The sequence below is a fragment of the Podarcis gaigeae genome (genome assembly GCF_964106915.1).
Source record: "Podarcis gaigeae genome assembly, chromosome: 5".
NCBI classification, from domain to species: domain Eukaryota; kingdom Metazoa; phylum Chordata; class Lepidosauria; order Squamata; family Lacertidae; genus Podarcis; species Podarcis gaigeae.
The window spans coordinates 6,445,823-6,468,125 of record NC_139681.1 but is presented as its reverse complement, the minus strand read 5'-3'; the positions used below and the strand labels follow the sequence as shown (position 1 = coordinate 6,468,125).

At 44.6% G+C, this 22,303-nt stretch overlaps 1 protein-coding gene across 1 annotated transcript in view; it reads left to right on the top strand.

Moving 5' to 3' along the window:
- The window catches only part of SEMA3D (semaphorin 3D), a 174,388-nt gene that overhangs the window by 109,351 nt on the left and 42,734 nt on the right, over positions 1 to 22,303 (top strand). The window contains exons 9-11 of the mRNA XM_083738746.1: positions 9,551 to 9,665; positions 13,186 to 13,255; positions 14,183 to 14,327. Of these exons, the coding sequence (XP_083594872.1) occupies positions 9,551 to 9,665; positions 13,186 to 13,255; positions 14,183 to 14,327 (330 nt within the window). The remainder of the gene's footprint in view (positions 1 to 9,550; positions 9,666 to 13,185; positions 13,256 to 14,182; positions 14,328 to 22,303) is intronic.

Below are 22,303 nucleotides of genomic sequence, written 5' to 3'. Positions count from 1 at the left end.
AATCTTCTTTTCTATTCTTTTGCAGGTGCTGGGGTGGGGGGAGGATACAAAGAGGGGAAAAATATAATTTTTTATTTATGATTGCACTATTAGAAATACCAACACACTATGGACACACACATTTCCCCCCACCCCTTTGATCCCATACCCAGCAGTCTCTTTCTCAATGTGCCAGAATCCCATCAGGCTCCAACCAGGCACCAACTAGGTATCTGTAAAATCACAAGTTGTCAACTCTAGGCAGGCACTTGCAATTGCTAATTTACAAACGTTGCCCCCACAGTAATTTCCAGGTTCTAGAAACCTTAATCCCCTTACGCATCTGGTCATTCCTCCCAGCATTTAAGCCATTCTGCTTCCTGGATTTTTTGCCCAGACATGTTGCTGAATATGCAGACGGGAGCATAATTTTTAGTTATTTTTGCTCTCTGCTCGATGATCCAGAACCGGAATGCCCCATGCGAGAGAACGTTTGTGTGGGTTTGCCAAATAAGCACCTTTCTCAAACTGGACTTTCCCACAGTCTTTTGCAGACACTGTCACAAGGACTTTCAGACTTGTAAATTAGTGCTTTCTATCATTTAAGAACTTCAAGAAATGGCATTTTAAAAAAAAATTAAAAAGCAGGTGGACATTGGAGTGATCTCATTTCCGTGTCAACTGTCCCATAAACAGCCAAAGCAGGAAACATTTTGCGCAGATTTGCCAGATGTTAAGAGCTTGGCTTGGATGCTTTGCTCTGCTTTTCCCATCATTGATGTCTGGAGGGCAGAGCCTCTGGGCAGAATCTTTGCACAGCAATATCTGGTAAATCTTGCGGCAGGCTTGTTTCTAAAGCTCATGGATGAGGAGTCAGTTCCTATCCCTCTGGATGCAATCCAGGCATAGGGAAGTGCTGTCAAGTCCCATGGCTTCTAAAAGGGGAAATGGACTCGCAGGCTTAAATCCTCAGGCCATAAATGCACTTAGCTCACGGAGGGAAATGTCAGTCAGGAATAGAAGCCTTTGGCTGAAAGTGGGCTATTTTCGCCATCATGCTTGTAATCCTAACACCTGTTCTATATATGCCCCAGAAACATTCAGTATGGCATAGTGGTTAGAATGTTGGCCTGGGAGACATTCAGATCCTCACACAGCCATGATGCTTCTTGGGTGACCTTGGGCCAGTCACAGTCTCTCAGCACAGCCCAACCTCACAGGGCTGTTGTGGAGGGTTAAATGAGGATGGAGACAACCATGTATGCTTTGAGATCCTTGGAGAAGAAGGCGGTATATATAAAGAAATAATAATATATAAAGAAACGATACAATAAAAGAGATGGTGGTAGATTTCAGAGGTACTGAATGAACTGTTCCTCTTCAGAATGCAGGAGAGAAATGACATTTGTTATTTTTTTATTTTAAAGAATGTTTATTAACATTTCCAAAATAGTACAAAAACAAAAGAAACACAAAAAATAACAAAAATACAAAATTAAAGACAATTAAAAACAGATACAATTTCCATTACTTATTTTCTATTAACTTGTTTCCCAGACCTCCTCTCACCTCCCCTTTTTGTATTCCAGTTCAAATTATTAGCTCAGCAAATCCTTATTGTAACTTATTATAACTTATTATAGCTTATTTCTCATACATTGCAGCTGGTAACCACTTAATTTCTGTCCAACATCATTCTAACATCCATTAATTTTACAATGCTTCTGTAAATAGTCTTTAAATTTCTTCCAGTCTTCTTCCGCTGACTCTTTTCCCTGGTCTCGGATTCTGCCGGTCATTTCTGCTAGTCCCATATAATCTATCACCTTCATCTGCCATTCTTCCAGAGTGGGTAGCTCTTGTGTCTTCCAATACTTCGCAATGAGTATTCTTGCTGCTGTTGTTGCATACATAAAAAATGTTCTGTCCTTCTTTGACACCAATTGGCCGACCATGCCCAGGAGAAAGGCCTCTGGTTTCTTCAGGAAGGTATATTTAAATACCTTTTCAGTTCATTATAGATCATTTCCCAGAAAGCCTTAATCCTTGGGCACATCCACCAAAGGTGAAAGAATGTTCCTTCAGTTTCTTTACATTTCCAACATTTATTATCGGGCAAATGATAAATTTTTGCAAGCTTGACTGGGGTTATGTACCACCTATATATCATTTTCATAATATTCTCTCTTAAGGCATTACATGCCGTAAATTTCATACCTGTGGTCCATAACTGTTCCCAGTCAGCAACCATAATGTTATGTCCAACATCTTGTGCCCATTTAATCATAACGGACTTCACCGTTTCATCTTGAGTATTCCATGAGAAATGACATTTTTTAAGTGCTCCACTGAAAACAGGAATCTGGCACAAGAGGCAGTTGGCTGGGCTAGAACTTTCCTTCACAGTATGCTAGATTTTTACCTGTGCAGATGTGAGGCAGCTTTCAAAAGTCACACATATAGTCTAAAAAAGCTACACTCCACTTACAGTTCTGGCAGCCAGGGGCAGTCTAAGACATTTTGGCACCTGAGGCGAACCACAAAATGGCGCTCTCTTCCTGGGAGAGAGGGAAGGGAGAGCAAAGATCAACATCGGGAAGAAGGGATAAAGATCTACCTCGGAGTCTACTGCTTCTGTGGGCCCTGCCATCTGAGGTGGTTGCCTCCCCTTGCCTTCTAGGAGGGCCAGGCCTGCCACCAGCACATACTGCCATATGGGTAGACGAGGCCTAAAGTTAGGGACGGGAGCACATATTTTTGAAACTAACATACAGAATGCATTATATTGGGTGGGGGGGTCTACTTAGCAAAATTATGCATTTTAGGAAAAATTGCATGGGGGGGGAATGTGGCTATTAGGAGAAAATTGCCCTAAGCTGCTGCTGAATTTTGATGAGGAAACAAAAACAAGAAACAAGAAACAAGAAACTATCAATGTAGAAATGAGGAGAACTGAAGATTGGGAAAATGAGAAACAGAAAGAAACCAGAACTGATGGATGGGCCTATCCTTACCTAAGACACCTTTAACATACTTGGCTTTGTCCTTTTACCTGTATGGCTGATGCTGCCTTGGCAGTTGCTGCCATCCCATAGTTGCGAGGGGGTGGGTATTGCATGTTGGCAGACCCTTTTGCACTTATCTGGACCAGCTTGAGAGCAACTGTGGATCCAGCAGCAGGCACATTGCTGGAGGTATACATTCAAGGAGGATTAAACACAAGCACCTGCAGCAGATGGATTTACCTGTATGGATTATATGCAATAATGTTTCTGAGGACTCCTTTGATGGCACAGAGGGATGGTGCCAAAATCTGCAGTTACTGGGCTTCAGCAACAGATCTCAATTACTGAGTCCTTCAGATGTATTCGGAGCCTGCCTGAGCCTGCTCAGGGATTCCAGAAGCTCTCCTCCCCATGAATCTGCTGGAGTAGATCTGTAGGGTGATGTGGGGGTGCACTGGGGCAGGAAAGGGTTAGATAGAACTCATAGAAATTACCCCACCCCCTTAAATTCACATCTATATTTTCAGTATTCCTAATTTATCCTCATTGTTGCCATATGGGTGGGCCATAAAGGAGAAGTCTGGTGGTTCCAGAGAAATAAGGACACACACGTTTATTGAACCAGTTCTGTAATTTACTGCCTTCTTAAATCCTCATACTAGAGACCTGTTAGAGCAAGGTGTTGATGGTTAAACCAGAAGGCAAAACTGGTTCAAACTTCAAGGAATTGTACCATCCGCACATCAAAAAAATATAAATTGAAATAAAATTGTATAAAAACAAATACATATCACATAATTTTTGCTTGCAATTATCAACCTTTTACAGCAGTGGAAACAGCAAGTGAAGGGAAGGAATGTTGAATGAGTGAACCACATCAGCTCTGGAAACAGCTTTTGTTTGAACTATGTGTGAGAGATTATTTTAGCTCCCATTGCTGGCCAGCCTTGCAGACTTCCCATTACTTTTTTTAGAGGTATAATTTTCTCACATCAGATGTGCCGAATTATGGGGTTAGCTGCGGAAAACCTGACTCCTGAGTTTGAAAATATTTTCACATCATGTCCGGAAGTTTTCCTCCCCTGAATTATTTTTGGAGTGATTTCAAATTAGGAAGTCCAAGCACGCAATGTAGAATTGTCTCTAGTACAATTTCTGTGAGTTAAAGTGAAATGGAGAAAATAAGAGAAGGGAGGCATTTTACCAGAATATAAGACTGAATCCACCAGGCTCCTTGATGAAGTCTAATGAAATGAAGAGCAAAAAGAAGCCTACAAATGGTCTTGACACCCACCAAATGGGAATGACTCCCACCCATCCAGACCATGATGAAGGGGGGGGCACTGTACCCTCTTGTCTTCAGGCCACCCCTCACATCATTCATGGCAAAGGCTGCATCAAGAGTATGCCCTGGTCGATGTGTTAGACTGGGTCTCCCGTTGAGGTAGCCCCTGGACATTGCTAATGGGTTGAGAATTGTTGGCTCTCATTGGCTCCCATGTGGTGGTGAGTACTCCAACAGCATTTCTATTTCTCTCTCACACCCAACACTGAATGCAAACCCTCTAAGCCCATCTTGGGGTCAACAGGTTTTCTTTTGAAGGAGGTGGAACTCCTGAGGTCCATGGTGACACCTCCTGCCTGACCCTCCAGTCTTGCCTTGTTCTGCACTGAGGATCCAGTCAGGCATTCCAGAGTTAGGTCAGTCTCACCTAGATCACCCACCCAGATGTCAGTGCTACCTGCCCCTCACCCATAATAAAGAAATGGATGAGGCAGGCACTTCTGAGGAGTGGAGGGGTCAAGAAGGAGGGTGGAGACCAAGTACCTAGACTTCAGCTGCTCCACCCAAAAATTACCACCCTCCAGGGGTGGCCTGTCCTGTTTCGCCACCTGAGGCAAAGTTGGGAAGGGCCCAGCCCTACCGTTAAAGCCTCGCTTGCCACGGTCACAGGGCAGCAGCTTCTAACAAGATTTCACAAGATCTCACTGAACTTTCACAAGATCTCTCTGCACATCCCCTGTGGCATTCTGCTGCCTGAGGTGGCTGCTGCCCCCCCCCCTGCCCATGACCACATCAAAAATGTTGTCAAAATTGAGGTAGTATCCTAGTATTCCCTGCCACATGCCCACACAGAAACATATTAACACCACTCTGCAATAAAGTACATGTTTACAGTAACATTAGAATAATGATGCTTTTTCCCGTGTTGGTAATACGGTTAGAATTGCACACTCTTCTGGTTGGCAGTCTAACAATGTATTAGGAAGAGCACAGTAGTCCTCTCAATTTTTATGTCTCTGGATGTTGGCCAGGTTCATCTTATCCTGGGCTGCTAAGTTTTTAGGAAATGTCCAAAAGAATCTGCAATTTGTCCTGGTGGAGTAGTCGATCCCATAATGAACTATGGGTAAATAGATTCCCATGCCACAGCTTATTGTGGTCAATGACTCTCTTTAAATATTGTGTTTATATCTGCACAAAATGATCTCTTGATGCTGGTCAATACTGTAATAACAGCAACTATTTAAACAGCCCATCCTGTTCACAATGCACAATTCACACTTGAACCTTGTGGCAGGGCCTTGGTTTTCTACAGGCAAGCATTGTGAGCAATGATGGATTTACTGAGGCAAAGTACTGTTACTGGGAAACCACAAATGTAATGGTGCATTTAAAGTAAATAAGCTTATGGAGCTGAGAAAATTAGAACATCTTTGTCCATTTCAGGATAGAATAGCTCAGGGAATTTATTAAATGTGACCAGAGAATTTTCTCTAATGCAACCTACTGTAGTGCGCGCTCTCTCTCTCTCTCTCTCTCTCTGTGTGTGTGTGTGTGTGTGTGTGTGTGTGTGTGTGGAGGGGTGCATTTCTTTTTGTCAGTAATATCAACTCTCTCCTTACGTATGCAAGGAGAACTCAAGAGCGTCTTTCTTTTTGATTTTCATTTATTTCCTGCTGTTCTTGCCAGGAATTTCCTTTGATAGATGCTTTTGCATAACTTGCTGCAGGCACTAATTAATAAGCAACTTCTTCAAATCCCACATGTTGTCTGGTTTGACTTACACAGCTGCTTTCTGTAATTATTACTTTTAAACTGCAATGCATTTGCATTTCTCAGTGTCCTCCAGCTTGATTGATGTCCAGAAAACTTCCTATGCATTCAGCTGTTCTTTCTTGACGTGTGTCATTTTGACTTACAGTAAGATTTAGGAATGGCAAGCTGCAGATGTTCTCTTAATTTCCCCCTTGGCATCTGTTCTCTTCCATGGTTGTGATTTGCAAAGTCTGCATGTTGTGCAGTACAGCTTACTTATGATACCTGGCTGGTGTGGACTGCATGGGCCTCAATGAAGATGAAGCAAAATACATTAGCTTTTCCTCTACCTATGTTTGTAGATCATACTCAAGTGGGAGACAGAGACATATCTCCCACTGGCAGGTGTGTGATGTAGCCCTGTACAATGCACATATTGCCATGGGGCACACAGGAGGAGAGGAAATGACTATTGCTCCTCTCTCTCTGCTTCTACAGAATGTGCCTCCCAGTTCAAAAAGGACTGAGTGGAAGATTCAAATGAATGCCTAAGATTAACATGGAAAGCACCTGTTTCATATTGATAATTGACTAGTAGGCCTCCCATCGGCATTCTCTGATACCTTTATTTCTCCTGTTAGCCAACAGGGCAAGCATGGCATCAGACATCCTTCAGGTTATGTTTGGAACCCCAGACTCCATCTTGGAGGGCAACAAATGGCTGCAGCCATCGCAATTTGCTTTCATTTTCTCAGGAGCAGCTGTTGCTCAGAGTGTGATTCCTGCTGGGAAGGGGGATTAACAAAGCCATCTCCATTTCTAGTGTTGAATTAGGTACCTCCCTGAGCACGCTCATCTTTACTTTTGGGTGTCAAGGTCTTTGAAAACAAACTGCCCCTGAACACCCATATTGACCTGGCATTAGCATGTAATGGTTCAGGACCGCAGTACATCAAGGACTGCCTCTCCTCAAAGGAACTGACCAGGAATCATCCTCTGAAGCCCTTCTTCATGTGCTTCCTCAGCAAGAAGTCCAGAGGGTGGCAACTCAAGGACAGGCCACTTCCACAGTGGCTCCCCATTTGTGGAAAGCTCTCTCCAGGCAGGCAGGAGGGAGACGCCATTTTGTGGTTTGTTTCAGGTGCCAAAATGTCTTGGGCTGACCCTGCCTGTACCACTTCCTGACAGGGAAACATTCTCTTGTCCAGAGGGCAGATGAACTAATGGTTTAACAGCCCTTCCCTTTTCCTAGGGAACTCTGTGAAGGGGGAATAGGGGTCTCCTCACAGCTCTCTGTTCCCAGGACTCTTTGGGGGAAGCCGTGACTATTTAAAGTGGTGTGATGCTGCTTTAAATGTATAGTACACATATTCCCCCATATTCCCATATTCCCACATACAGAAAACTCCTGTTTGAGGTAGTTTGGCTGGTTTCATGAAAAAAGAAAATGCATAATGATTTCTCTGTCCAGTCCTCAGTCCTCTCTGTGGATTCACAGGCCACAGCCCCCATTGGGAGCTCCTCCTGTGCTTTCACCAAGCCTGAACCTTGTTCTTAACCTGTATCTTGCTTTAATGCTGTATTGTTTTTAACACTTGATTGGAAGCCACCCAGAGTGGTTGGGGAAACTCAGCCAGATGGGCGAGGTATAAATAATAAATATTATTATTATTATTATTATTATTATTATTATTATTATTATTATACATGGCTGGAATCTAGCCTTCTCTATGAAAGTCAGAGTCACACCATCCATTGTTCTGCCCCCTTTTGTCTCCTCCCTCCCTTTCTTCCTCTGGCCCATCAGTGCCACACGTTTTGCCCATGGGGGAATCGAATGTGGCCAAAGGCTGGAAAAGGCCTCCACCCCAAATTTATGAGAACCAGATATAAAGAAACAAGGAATTCCAGCCACATGTGCTTTTCTTTCCAGCCATGTGATTCTGAATTTCATTGAAGGTGCTGATGGATGCAGTACTTGCTTCAGCTTGCGTCTGACTGTTAAAACGTTAAAATAGGGTGTTTCTGAAAGCGGTGTGATTTTCTTAGGCAGCTCTGTGCCATTATTCCAGTTCTTCTTGCCAAATACGATCGTGATCAGAGAAGTGGTGAACTGTTGATGATGGTCTACAAGATAGTTACATTGTCTACCTAGCATATAATTGCCCTGAATTTCTTAGTACCTTTTCCTTCCCCTCCCGAAAAAGTCAGTTCAGATTTTCCATGTGACTATAGTTTTACAGTAATTGACCAAGGTTAAATATCTCCCTCACATTTGGCAGCCTTCCTGTACGTGCTTCTGACACCCAGGCACAAGTGAATAGCAGACCTTTGATAGGTACTTTCTTGTTCCTTGGAAGGAGTCACTTGCAGGCGGAGTGCTGGGGTTTCCTTACAGTTTAAGAGACTACTAAGCAGTAGGTGCTAATTAAGTTGTTATTCATAGTGAAATGAAAACCCTTAAGAGCTTTATCTAGCAATATAATGAGGTTTATTGTAAAGAAAACTAAGAGCCCTGTGGCACCCTATAATCTGAATTCATTGTGGCCAAATGTACTTTTTGTAGAAGGTGCACAAAGGCAGATTATCAATTCATCAGCCCACTGCTGTCCCCTGCACTCAACTGAGGACCTTCTGTTTTCCATCAGCTGTGTCCAGGGCATAGACACCATTGGGAAGGGGAAGAACTAAAGCACAGAACTGAGATGAAAAATGAAGCTATGAAAATCATATCCCGGACAACTTTTGTTCGTACAACGTGCAGTTGTTTAGCATCTGTGTTCAATTGTCTGGAGCTGGTGTGCTTACCTGTGGTCCTCCAGGTATTGTTGGACTCCAATAAATTGTTGCACTCCAATATAGAAAAAGTTGCAGGGCTATCAGCCAGGTGCCCTTCTCTGAGAAGGTCATTCCAAAGAGAGGTACTATCACCAGGAAGGCCTGAGATCCAGTTGATCCTGTTGATACAAAGCTCGCCTCCAATCGGATATTTTGTTTGCCCCTTCTCACCCCCTGCTCCTCAGATATTCTTTTCTGGTGCTGCTATTCATAGACTCATAGAGTTGGAAGCAACCCTGGGGGCCATCTAGTCCAACCCCCTTGCAGTACAGGAATCTTGGCTCAAGCATCCATGACAGATGGCCATCCAGGATTTTATGAGACATGTTAGTTGTATGAGTTGAGTCTACCTGTGTTAGACTGGAGCCTACATATGGAAAAAGAAGTTCATCTGTCTATGTCATGCCCAGAGAAAGGTGAGGTGCTTGTGCTGGGGGCACACTGGGTGACTGTGATCCCACTAGTCCACAAATGGCTGCTCAGCTTCTTAAAATCTCCTGCAGCTAAGTATTCTCCTCCAATCCAGTGTAGAAAATGCTGTATTATCTCTTTGTTTTCATAACTCCCCCATCCCCCGAAAAAGTTTTCTTTCTGAAAAACAGGCCTGTTACACCTTTTCAAGCTGTTTAGGTAAAAGTCTTCCTTTCTTTCCAGCAGAAATTAAATTACATTCTTTCTTTTCCATCAGAACGACATGGGGGGTCAACGCAGTCTGATCAACAAGTGGACCACGTTCCTGAAAGCCAGGCTCATTTGCTCGATCCCAGGTCCAGAGGGAGCAGCTACACATTTTGACGAGCTACGTAAGTGAATTTCAGCTTTAGTGGTTCTCTCTCTCCCATCCCTTCTTTAATCACAGAAGATCAAGACTTTATAAACCTATTTTCTTCATTTGAAAGTAGCTGCTACTGGGGGCATGGGAAATTTTAGGCCACAATTTTATTGATTACAGAAAGTGACTGGTTGCATAGGTTCTGGTTCGATTAGCTCCCTGCCATGCAGGTAGTGCTGACCCAGGGTTCCAGCATAGGTCAGCCAAGGGTGAACACCTGGATAAGCGGAAAGCCGGGGACAGGCTATCTCCACTACCCAAATGTCCCCCTGGACTCAGGCACGGGCACAACTCCCTCTCAGGGGTTGACCAAACCATCAAGTCCCTGGATTCCTTTAACGGAATACCCTTCACACAGGGATGGCGAGAGCGTTCTCCCATCCCTATCATCTGAACCAGAGCCTATCCACAACCTTACAAGTTGTCACAATTTGCTACGCGGCAGGCGAAACCCAAATGGCAACAGCCAATCAGCCAAGTGGGGGAAATTCCTGCCGTGCCCCTGTCCCAACGACAGACGACACATGACGACATAGCAAGGTCAAGCGCAAAACCCTAAAAGTAGGGAGAGGTGGGTGGGTGTTCCGAATGCACGTGCCAAAAGAGGAAGCTCTGGGTCACGTGCATGGGTATAAATAGGTCCCTCAAACCGTTTGGACTGCGTCCCATTGGCCAGATTGCACCCAGCTTTGAGGGACCTACCAATCAGGTGTTGTGGCTGACCAATCATACCCACCCACAACACAGGGTGTCGGTTGTCCAGGTCTCACCGGAATACGTGCCCTTTTTAAGGGAGGACCCGATATCTCTAGAGAGTACCAAGCCAAAGTTCTGGCCTCCCTTTAGACATGCCGCTGGGTCCTTTATTGTCTGCCTCTTCTGCTGCTCTTCACACACCGATCTTACTAAATGGAAAGATTTCCACCGATGTGGTTTCTCATGATAGCCAAGTAAGAGCAGCCCTTTGGGACACCTGCATAACATGTTATACAAAGCTCTGCAAACAAGAATTCTGTGGGTGAGCAAACACTTTTACTCCTACTAATTGCAACAGCATGTGAGTAATAGCCCAGTGGTGGCAACCATGCCTGGACAGGTAAACAGAGCCTTGGCGTCTGTAGTGCTTTGTACAGGAAAAGCAAGCAGCACACAATAAACCCAGAGAATATATTTGTTTATGACTTGTGCTTAGAAACCGAGCTGGTCACCTCACGTTCTGTGGCAATCTAGATGGCAGGTGGGGGCTCACATGAGTGAATACATTTGCATTTTAAGAAACGAAAACCTTGCACATAGAATAAAAGGGTGCAAAGGGAAAGGCTAAACCCTTTCCCCTTATATGCTAGCTTTCTATCTGAAGGGAGGGGAGTGCTGCGGGGGAGCATTCCAACATCTACCCCATGCCAGAAATTGTAGACTTTGGAAACCACTTTATTGAAGCAGAGCTGGGCCTTCGTTGGAAGACGTATCGTGTTTATGAGTCTCGTGGGTGTGGCTCAGTGCAAAAGAAGGAAGGAAAATACAGTGGTACCTCGGTTTACAAACTTAATCCATTCTGGAAGTCCGTTCTTAAACCAAAACCATTCTTAAACCGCCGCCGGTGCCCAGTGGCGTCGTCGCAACAGGGTGCGTGTGAGGGGGCGTTGCGCCCCAGGTGCCATGTCTGGGGGGTGGGTGACAAGAAGGCAACCCACGGGAGCTCGCCCCGCCATGGCAAGATCCTCCGTTCGCAGCTGCAGCCACGACCAAAGGATCCCGGTGCCGGCGGCAAACCGCTATGTACAGCGCATGTGCAGCGTTGCACACATGCACTGTACACAACACTGCCGCACATGCACTTTGCATAGCGGTTTGCTGCCAGTTCCACTTGAGCGCCGTACAGACGGCAGTGGGATCCCTCTGTCGCCGCTACAGCAAAATGTAGAGGATCCTCTGTTCACAGCTGCAGCTGCGAGCAGAGGATACCAGCACCATCTGTACGGCATTGGAGCACCGCCACTGGCAAACCATGTACAGCGCATGCGTGGCATTGCTACGTAGGACGCATGCGTCGGACGTAGCAGCGCTGCACATGCACGCTATGTAGCGGCACCCCGCCCCAGGTGTCACAATGACTTTGTTCACCCCTGCCGGTGCCCTTCCACCATTCGGATTCCTTTCTTAAAAGGTAAAGGGACTGACTCTGGGGTTGCGGCTCTCATCTCGCTTTATTGGCCGAGGGAGCCAGTGTACAGCTTCCGGGTCATGTGGCCAGCATGACTAAGCCACTTCTGGCGAAGCAGAGCAGCTCACAGAAATGCTGTTTGCCTTCCCACCAGAGCGGTACCTATTTATCTACTTGCACTTTGACGTGCTTTCGAACTGCTAGGTTGGCAGGAGAAGGGACCGAGCAACGGCAGCTCACCCCACCGCAGGGATTTGAACCTTCTGATCGGCAAGTCCTAGGCTCTGTGGTTTAACCCACAGCGCCACCCGTGTCCCATTCCTTTCTAAGACCAAGTTAAAGTTCGCAAACCGGGACACTACTTCTGGTTTTGTGGAATTTGTAAACCAAATCGTTCTTAAACAGGGCTGCTCATAAACCGAGGTACCACTGTAGATGTTCCTGCGTCAGGTCCTCATCTCTACCTGGCCACTCTGTGTCTACAAGCTTTTCAGTCCCAAAGTGGAGAGAATGAGCTGGAGTTTAAAATAACTCTGAATCACAACATTCCATCACACAGAGTAACAGTGGCTTAAATGGCTTAAGCTGGGTGCCTGTGCCAGTACAAGCATAAGCATGGAGCCCTTTCAGGACTTCAGACACGGACTGATATTTACAGATTTGATAGCTTTTATTTCAGGGTTTTGTTTTGTTTTTGTTCTGCTTTTGCAGTCTGGTTGACACAGCCTGTGTCTGGACACGTGGCCATGGGCCCGCACATGCACTGCCCAACATTTGTGTAATGTAGGGTACCACAAGAGACACACTCTGCATGTAGCTACTTGCTCCCACACTCTCCTTTTTGACAAGGGGAGATTGCAGGAATTGCGCATCCATGTGCAACATCTTGCCACATGTTATATTCTGTATGCAGTGAGGGGCAGGCTCAAAGGCTTACCACGACCTGGGAGTTTGATGGGTGTGGGTGTGGGTGTGGCTGGAATGTGGTTTGTTTGGTTGTTGTTGTTGTGTTGCTTTTGTTGTTTTTAAGGGATGGCATCCAATTTCGTTGCACTTGTGCAATGTTGCACTTGTGTAATGACAATAAAGAATCTATCTATCTATCTAGTATCTGCAGTTATGGGTTTGGAGTCTGTTAGTGAGGCATACTAATAATTAGGGTCTGGGAAATAGTAAATTATTTGCCTAAGCAACAATAAAAACTAAAAAGTGAGAGCCATTGCTTTATTTTCAGGGGTTAGCCAAAAATTTGCAAATTTGAAAAATGCATATAAGTAAGAAAATACCTACATACTTAACTTTAAAAGCAACATATTCTCCATTGCAGAAGACGTGTTCTTACTTTCTACGAGAGATGAAAGAAATCCTATGGTTTATGGTGTCTTCACTACCACCAGGTACGCTTTAACTCCTGGAGACCAAACCTGTGCACAAACTAAAATGGAGCGTCTATGGCTGGTTTATAATGCAATACTAGGCCTCAGATTGGATTACAGTAAATATTATTTTGCCTTTTTACAACCACCTTAGGAGGTAAGCGCAGGCAGGGAAATTGTGGCTTTCTCAGTGCCCCCCAGTGAGAGCCAGTTGGTGTGGCAGATGAAGTGCTGGGCTCAGATGTGGGAGATCAAGGTTCGAGTCCAGGATCCAGCTATTAGGCTTGGCCAAAGCACGTTCTCTTTGCCTGACAGATCTCACCGCCATGCTTTGAGGCGAAAATGCACTTTTGAGCTCTTGCGGGGAAGGCAAGATACAAACATAACATATGGCTGACATCCAAGTCCAGCGTTCCATTTAGCATGGGATCCCTTCTGTTCTTCAAGATTTAAACAAAACTCTGCAAGGGTTATAAGCCAGTATATCAGGCCTTCAGCAGAGCCCACCAACCATTACCCTCTCATATAAGATGGATTCCAACTTCAATGGGAACTGTTCTTAGTAGTTTATTACTTCAAACCACAGGTCAGCAACTATTTTTGAGGGACTTTGACAAAAGCAAACAGGAAAGTCTTTCACATGTGTATCTAGATTGTCTTTAAAAGCAGTGGTGGTTTTTTGAAACTTTGTAAATATTGTTGAGTATATTGAATTTGACCAGTTTGACCTGGTTCATTTCCTATTATATGCAAATGATGGAGCATGTGATTTTCACCCACCAAAAAGTCCCTGATGTACTTATGGGGGGATTTGTTGTTATCATGCAAAAAAGAAGAAGGAATTGTTCGCTTTGAAAGTTTGATACGTAAATTGATCTTGAAGTCAGCGGTTGTTTTCAGGTGCTGAGCTGAATACGCTGCACTCACGACTTGCTTCTGTTTTTGCAGCTCTGTATTCAAGGGCTCTGCTGTTTGTGTGTACAGTATGGCTGATATCCGAGCTGTTTTCAATGGACATTATGCCCACAAGGAGAGTGTGGACCACCGCTGGGTGCAATATGATGGAAGGATTCCATATCCCAGGCCTGGGACGGTAGGTGTCGTGTTTTTCCAATTTGGCTTATTTTATATGCCTGGACAAATAATGTATTATTATTATTATTATTATTATTATTATTATTATTATTATTATTATTATTATTCCATGGCACTCTGGGCGGTTTCCAACAGATATATCTTCCTTCCAGGATGCTTTAAATTCTCCATTCATCCCTTTCCTCATGTTGACAGTTTCTGTTGCTATCTTTTTTCCTCTTTTTCTTTTGTATATGCCCTTCTTCCGTTTCTGTGAGACAGCTGTGGCCAAACTGCTTATTTCCTGATTGTCTCTCAAACTCTGCTTTTCTAATCTTTGGCTGCATTTCCGTGAGTCGGCAGGGATTGTCTCTGAGCCATCAGCACCTCATGCCCTGGAATAATGCTTTGCTTTGTCAAACATTAAATTATGAGCGTATGTGTCTTAAATCTTGCAGTTCTGTTTTGTTTTTACTGTCTCTATTTATGATATTTTCTTTAGATGTGGCCATTAAATTTGACCCCTTTTGGTATAAATTGTTTCAGAACATCATAAGTAAATAGTGGCTGGCTTTTTTAAAGATATGGTAATGAATATGTCAGTAATGGGAAGAAAAGAGTTATGCTTAGTACAAGGCAAACCTCTAGATATTGAGTTGTTAAAAGCTCTGCAATTGTGTACAGTTGACAGCTATTTCAAAGGCTCAGGCCATTCACCATTACTTTGGACAAAGGCTCATTAAACATATTGTGACTTAGTTCCAAAGCTTACCTTGGAAATGAAAAAAACAAAACAAAAACACATCATTTTGTTCACCCTTGAAAGGGATGCGTGGAATACCTGTATGTATAAAGGATCAGTGCTTTGTGCACAAACGAAACAAAACCCAAAGCACTTCTCATCACTGCCTCTCCCCACCAGCCGGCTGCGAGGTCCCTAGATTTCTCTGGGGCAGGAGAAGAGGGAGCCGATGGGAGCAAAAGATTGCCCCACTTCCTTGGTACATCATACACCTATCCAAGACACCCGAGGGAATGCGTGTCCCAGCCTGCCGGGTGGGAACATGGTGTGACTCACACCCCTTTCACCTTGGCAGGAGTGGACATGATTAATGTCACAGGTGTGCTGGGACATTTAGTCCTCCTTTGGGGGAATGTGGAGTCCCTGTCTTGGGTCAGTTCAGGCTTCTCATCAGGCAGGGGAAGAAGATGGCTGGCCACCAAGGTGTCTGACTACTTAGGTGCACGCAGTCAGAAGTTCCTGCTTTTATGATGGCCTCCTTTTGATTTATCTATATATTTGTGTGTGTGACATATCTAGTAAGGATGTAGACATTGTCATTTATTTGTTGCATTGGGACGCGGGTGGCGCCGTGGTCTAAACCACAGAGCTAGGGCTTGCCGATTGGAAGGTTGGAGGTTCGAATCCCCACGACGGGGTGAGCTCCCGTTGCTCGGTCCCTCCTCCTGCCAACCTAGCAGCTCAAAAGCACGTCAAAGTGCAAGTAGATAAATAGGTACCGCTCTGGCGGGAGGGTAAACAGCATTTCCGTGTGCTGCTCTGGTTCACCAGAAATTGCTTTACTCATGCTGGCCACTTGACCTGGAAGCCATCTGCAGACAAACGCCAGCTCCCTCGGCCAGTAAAGGGAGATGAGTGCCACAACCCCAGAGTCATCCGTGACTGGACCTAATTGTCAGGGGTCCCTTTACCTTTACCTTGTTGCATTTCTATTCCACCGTCTTTTCCAAGACTCTCAACACGGTGCAAATGATTCCTCCCCCCCTTCATTTAATCCCCACAACAACCCTGTGAGGTAGGTCAGTCTGAGAGGAGGCAGTGCCCACTGAGCTTTATGGCTGGGGGGAGATTTGAACCCTGGGCTCCCAAGTCTTAGTCCTCTAACCAGTACACACACAGACACTCCAAATCCATTCTTAATGCAATGATGGGAGACAGTCTCCTGGATGCAAATGTTGCATGGTTAACAGGGGAACTGAATAACTTTCCTTGCCCATCCTGAACATGTTCATGTGGCCCCATAGCTTCTGGACAAAGGATTTTATATGGCTCCAAGTGCTAATTGCTTGAAACAAGCCTCCAGATCTGTGGCTGGTAAGAGATATGTATAAGGTAAAGGACCCTGGATGGTTAAGTCCAGTCAAAGGTGACTCTGGGGTTGTGGCGCTCATCTCGCTTTCAGGCCGAGGGAGCTGACATTTATCCACAGACAGCTTTCCAGGTCAAGTGGCCAGCATGACTAAACCACTTCTGGTGCAATGGAACACCATGACGGAAACCAGAGTGCACAGAAACGCCGTTTACCTTCCCATCTCAGCAGTACCTATTTATCTACTTTTACTGGCATGCTTTCGAACTGCTAGGTTGGCAGGAGCTGGGACAGAGCAATGGGAGCTTACCCTGTTACGGGGATTCGAACTGCTGACCTTCCTACCGGCAAGCCCAAGAGGCTTGGTGGTTTAGACCACATCGCCACCTGCTGCTATGATGGGTACCTGCTATTCACTGTCCAGGACCCTGATCAGTAATCTAAATTTATCCCTAATACTTTAAGTATTTTTTGTTTGTTTTTAATGCTTGGTAAAGTGCAGGAGTGGGCAGGTAGGGAGTTACTACATGAAAGGATAGGTACAGATGTAGCTATTTAAAATGGGAAGTAATCAGGGACAGGATCGCAGAATTTGTAGAGTTGGAAGGGACCACAAGGGCCATCTAGTCCAACCCCTGCAATGCAAGACTATTGTGTCCAGCATGGGGCGCAAACCCATAACCTTGAGAATAATAGTCTCATGTTCTACTGACTGAGCTATCCCAGCTGTCAATATTGTATCCCATTCATCTTATTTTTGTGTGTGCATTCAAGTTTCCTAGGGATGGTATGACGCTGGATTTGTTGTCTTGGCTGTATAAAAACAACAACAACCTCAACAAAAACCAAAAGCTGCTTTACTGAGAGTGTTGGAACTACCCAGAAAGGAAGAAAGTCCTTCTTTGTTTAAAGTCCCAAAGCATCTGGTAGCATATTAAGCACAACAAACTAATTTGCTGTGAAATACATTTTCTTTCATGTCTAATGGCCAGAGATGAAGTTCACTCCCTTGAGGCATGTCTTAGCACTCTTTTACACAGAAGAAGGCAGATTTTTAATGCTCTGTTCAGCGAGCTTCGTCTCCCAAGTAAACAATGTCGCAAAGTACATGTGCTGTGGGAGAGCACTCTGAAATTGCAGCTATGACTAAACATGTGGCACTTTGTGTCAGAGAGAAACTCCTGCTAACGTAGCCTGGAAATGGACAGCCAGCATGGTGCCAAATGGAGCAAGCTCACTGCTCAGCCTCTCAGTTGCTCCCTGAGCATCACTTCTCTGCCCTCTGGTGCTACTTAAGAGACCACAGCCAAAGGCAAGGACTGAAAACCTGCCTGTTCTTTGGGGCTGACTTTGAGGTGGCTTCGCTGCTTTCGATGCAAATGCATATTTTCCTCTTCGGAGCTGAGCTCTGGAAGAAGAATTTCTTAAGATTCTTTCAGCCTCCCCAAACAACTGTTGTGCAAAATAACATGAACTATACGGACTGGTATGTGGAAGACGACCAATTTCTGTACCGCTGGCTGGGATTGTGTAGGGGGGGGGGCATGGAGGAGGCAATGTATATTTCTAAGGAGCGTCTCCACTTCCATCGTTCAGCCCAGATACTGATATCCAGTGCCAAGGGCCTTCTGGCAGTTCCCTCATTGCGAGAAGTGAGGTTACAGGAAACCAGACAGAGGGCCTTCACGGTAGTGGCGCCCGCCCTGTGGAATGCCGTCCCTTCAGATGTGAAGGAAATAAGCAGCTATCTTCTCTTTAAAAGGCATCTGAAGGCAGCCCTGTTTAGGGAAGTTTTTAATATTCAATGCTGTATTGTTTTTAACACTTGATTGGAAGCCGCCCAGAGTGGCTCGGGAAACTCAGCCAGATGGGCGGGGTATAAATATATTATTATTATTATTATTATTATTATTATTATTATTATTATTATCTGGAAAAGGACCGTATTTTTCCACTCTATAAGACGCACCAGACCACAAGACGCACCTAGTTTTTGGAGGAGGAAAACAAGGGGGAAAAAATATTCTGAATCTCAGAAGCCAGAACAGCAAGAGGGATCGCTGCGCAGTGAAAGCAGCAATCCCTCTTGCTGTTCAGGCTTCTGTGATAGCTGTGCAGCCTGCATTCGCTCCATAAGACACACACACATTTCCCCTTACTTTTTAGGAGGGAAAAAGTGAGTCTTATAGAGCAAAAAATACTGTATATGTCAATGACAGGAGTCCAGCAATGGGGGGAGGGGGCAAGCTCATTGGTTTTGGGGAGCCACTAGTGACCCCCTCTTCCATGGGAATGTGGATCCCACTGAAAATAAAGCACCACTGGCAAAGCTTTCCAGTGCGCAACATGATGCGCATGTCTTTTTCTCTTCTCTTTGCTCACGTTCGTTCAAGAGTTAGTGAAGCTGATCGAACCAGCCATAAGAATGGTTCATCATCATTGTTTACATCAGTGGACAACAATATTCACATCCAAAATTTTGTCTCGCAAATAACCAAGGGATGCTGTGTTCTGCCTGAATCCAAAAAATAAAATAAAAATCTTTAGTTAATGCAGATCAGGGTGCGAAATTTAGGAGCCACTTCCCTTCCCACCAACTGACTCTCAGTCCCCTCACTTTGATTTCCAAGTTACAATTACGGATGGAGAAGAAGCCAGTTCAGTTCACATTTAAAGGCAAACCTATCGCAGTCACACTTTCCAAAAGAGCACACAAATCGAAACACAAGTATCCTTCAGAATTCGGCCTTCTCCAAATGGTGTGGTCCCATTCTCAGCCAAGTAGCGTGTACAAAAATGCATATAAAATGTAAAGTGGGCGTAAGCATTTATATACTGGTGAAAAGAACATGCAGAAAAATCACTCTCTATGTGTACATTATGCAAAAATTGCATATAAATATGTGTAGGGTAGAAGACTGGTGAATTTTCTCTGTCCGGCCTATAGTGACTTGTGACTGTAGTCCCTACAGTGCTCCTTGCACCTGAGCATGCATGGGCCTGCCCCCTGTGGATCATGCCACCTAGCACCACATGCTTAAGACCCCATGTGCACAGCTTCCTATTCTATGCAAAATGTGCATCCATTCTGTATCAGCCAAATTGCACATGAGCCCTAGAACATGTGGAAGTGAGAACCCAGGAGGTCCAGCCCTGCCAATATCCATCTCTACACTCCTTAAACATGACCATCTGCACAAGGCTTCTGATTCATTTGATTGCACGTCCTCTGTTTTGAAAGGATAATTTAGCACCGTCTCTGTCTCTCTGACTCACCATTCTTTTTATACCCTTTGATGTGTCAGAAGGTGAGATAGAGGAGTTCTCTATGGAAAGAGACCTCCCACTTTTCTCCATTCCAGCTGCCTCTGTGGCTGCTATAATTTTTTAAGACCACCTTCCAGTTCTCCGTAATTTGTTTGTTTCTCCTTTTTGACTAATTTTGGTGTTGCTCTTGATCCGGTCTCAGTTAATATCTTGCTTGTGTCTCCAGTTAGATGTTCCCCTGATCTTCTCAGTGTAATCGGCTTGTCTCAGTTGAGAAAAAATGTTTGTGTGTTTTTCTTGAGCAAGCCTCCTCTTCGCCCAGCCCAAATTCATTCTCTGTTTCTATTTTTCTACAATATGAATCATTGCTGATTACATAGCAGGTTTTCCGAACATTGTAAATCTTGTCGCATTTCATGCTTGCTAGTTATTTAGCAAGTGATGCCAACGGGAGGTCATTTAACAACCTTCTTTTCTTCTCTCCACCCCTGTAATTCTCCAAATTCTCTTTCCTAGTTTTTCTTACTGTCAACAGCCCAAATGCGTTGGAGGGAAAATGATACGGCAAACCGTAGCAGAGGGTGCAGAGCAAACGTCAAACAGAGTTCTAGCTGATTCCACTTGCCACCTGAACTAACAGTTTGGCTCGGCTCAGGATCAGGCATCAGCCAGGAGAGGCCAACCCTCTTTTATGAAAATATTTCTTTTTGTCTGGGGTGGCGGGGGGGGGGGGGAGAGAGTTTGGTCCTTGACCAGTTTGCTTCCTGTTTTCCATATGAGTATTACCATCCCTCTTGTGACTAAAAATCAGCAGAGTTAGTGCAAGTTTGATTTCCTTACATTCCTCTGATTCTCTCGGTTGCACCCGCCCTGTTGTTGTTGTTTTTTTTGACATAGCAAATATATACATTCAGCAGAATCAAGAACCTTCCCTGGACTACATCGCTGTAGTAGAAGCTTGCACTAAAAAAGCGAGGGTATCTGGGGGAGCACTTCACCTGAGCCTTATTGACAACGCACTACAGTGGTGCCTCGCAAGACGAAATTAATCCATTCCGTGAGGCTCTTCGTCTAGCGGCTTTTTGGTCTTGCGAAGCAAGCCCATTGACGGCTTAGCGGATTAGCGCTATTAGGAGCTTTTAGTGGCTTTTAGCAGCTTATCGGCTTAGCAGATAAGCAGATAAGCGGCTTAGTGGCTTAGAAAAAAGGGGGGGGGAACTGCAGGAACTCGCAAGACATTTTCGTCTTGCAAAGCAAGCCCATAGGAAATTCATTTTGCGAAGCGCCTCCAAAACGGAAAACCCTTTCGTCTAGCGGGTTTTCCGTCTTGCGAGGCATTCGTCTTGCGGGGCACCACTGTATTTTTCTTCGTGCAGGGAAGTTTGGTTTTGGTGAGCATGCAGTCAAACATGGACCTCTCCCCATGAAAATTTGAAGTGCCACAGGCTGTAGATAGCTTTTACAGGTTAATGTTATCCCTCTTCAGACACCCCAGACTCACCTGACAGTGCAAATGGAACCATGGGCCCCTCACCCTTATCTGCATCCCTGATGTTGGCTTCTTCATCATTGGTTCCTTCTTCTTCTTTTTCTTCCTCCTCCTCCTCCTCCTCCTTCTCTTCTTCTTTTTCTTTTCTTCTTCTTCAGTTTATATACTGCCCATTATCCATAGCTCTCAGGATGGTTCACAACATAAAATTAGAATATAAAAACACAAAATACATAATACACAACACAAAATACAACTTAGAAGCCAAGATGATCAGGGAACCCCATCATGCTCTCCAAAAGAGTAGGCAACACTTTAAGATGAAAGGTGAGGCACTCAGAATTAAAAATCAGATTTTTTTTTTAAAAAAAACCAACAACAACAACAACATGACATTCATGTTCCCACTGAAATTTTACCTAGAACGAACAAGTAAATTTGGTGTCTCTCTTCCTTAGCAAATGAATTTATGGGTAATTTCAAGGAAAGACATTGAGATAAGAGATGGGTTTAAGTGTAGTGATCAGTGGAGAAGCTTCTCTCTCAGTTTTCAGTCTTATAGAGATTGATTTTTCTCCTGCAAAATCCTTTGAGGGTTCCTTAAATGACAACAATTGTTGTTCACATTGCCACAGATTCTGGGGATGATTGGTTGTGTGTCTGTTGTGCTTTGATGGAGCTATGCAGTTCTGGTCAATGCTTGGAAGCTGAGGAATCTAGGCTTCGAAGAAGCCTGCCTTGGAAAATTGGTGGGAAATAAATGTAATACAGGTAACAGAAATCTGTCTAGTACAGTCATTTTAAAGAACATTTTCATGCACTGCTGCCTTCTGACTCTTGCCTCAAAATTTTATTGAACCACATGGTAAATAACGGTCAAACTTTAGGACCTTCACATGGAGTTGCCATCCCATGGTGATGACTTTGGACCATCTCCATGTGAGGACTATAACAACTGAATGTACTTGTCGTTTAGATACCTGCGTAAGTCTTCACCTGACTTGTGTGCCAGTGCGGTGTAGTGGTTAAGAGCGGTAGTCTTGTAATCTGGGGAACCGGGTTCGTGTCTCCGCTCCTCCACATACAGCTGCTGGGTGACCTTGGGCTAGTCACACTTCTTTGAAGTCT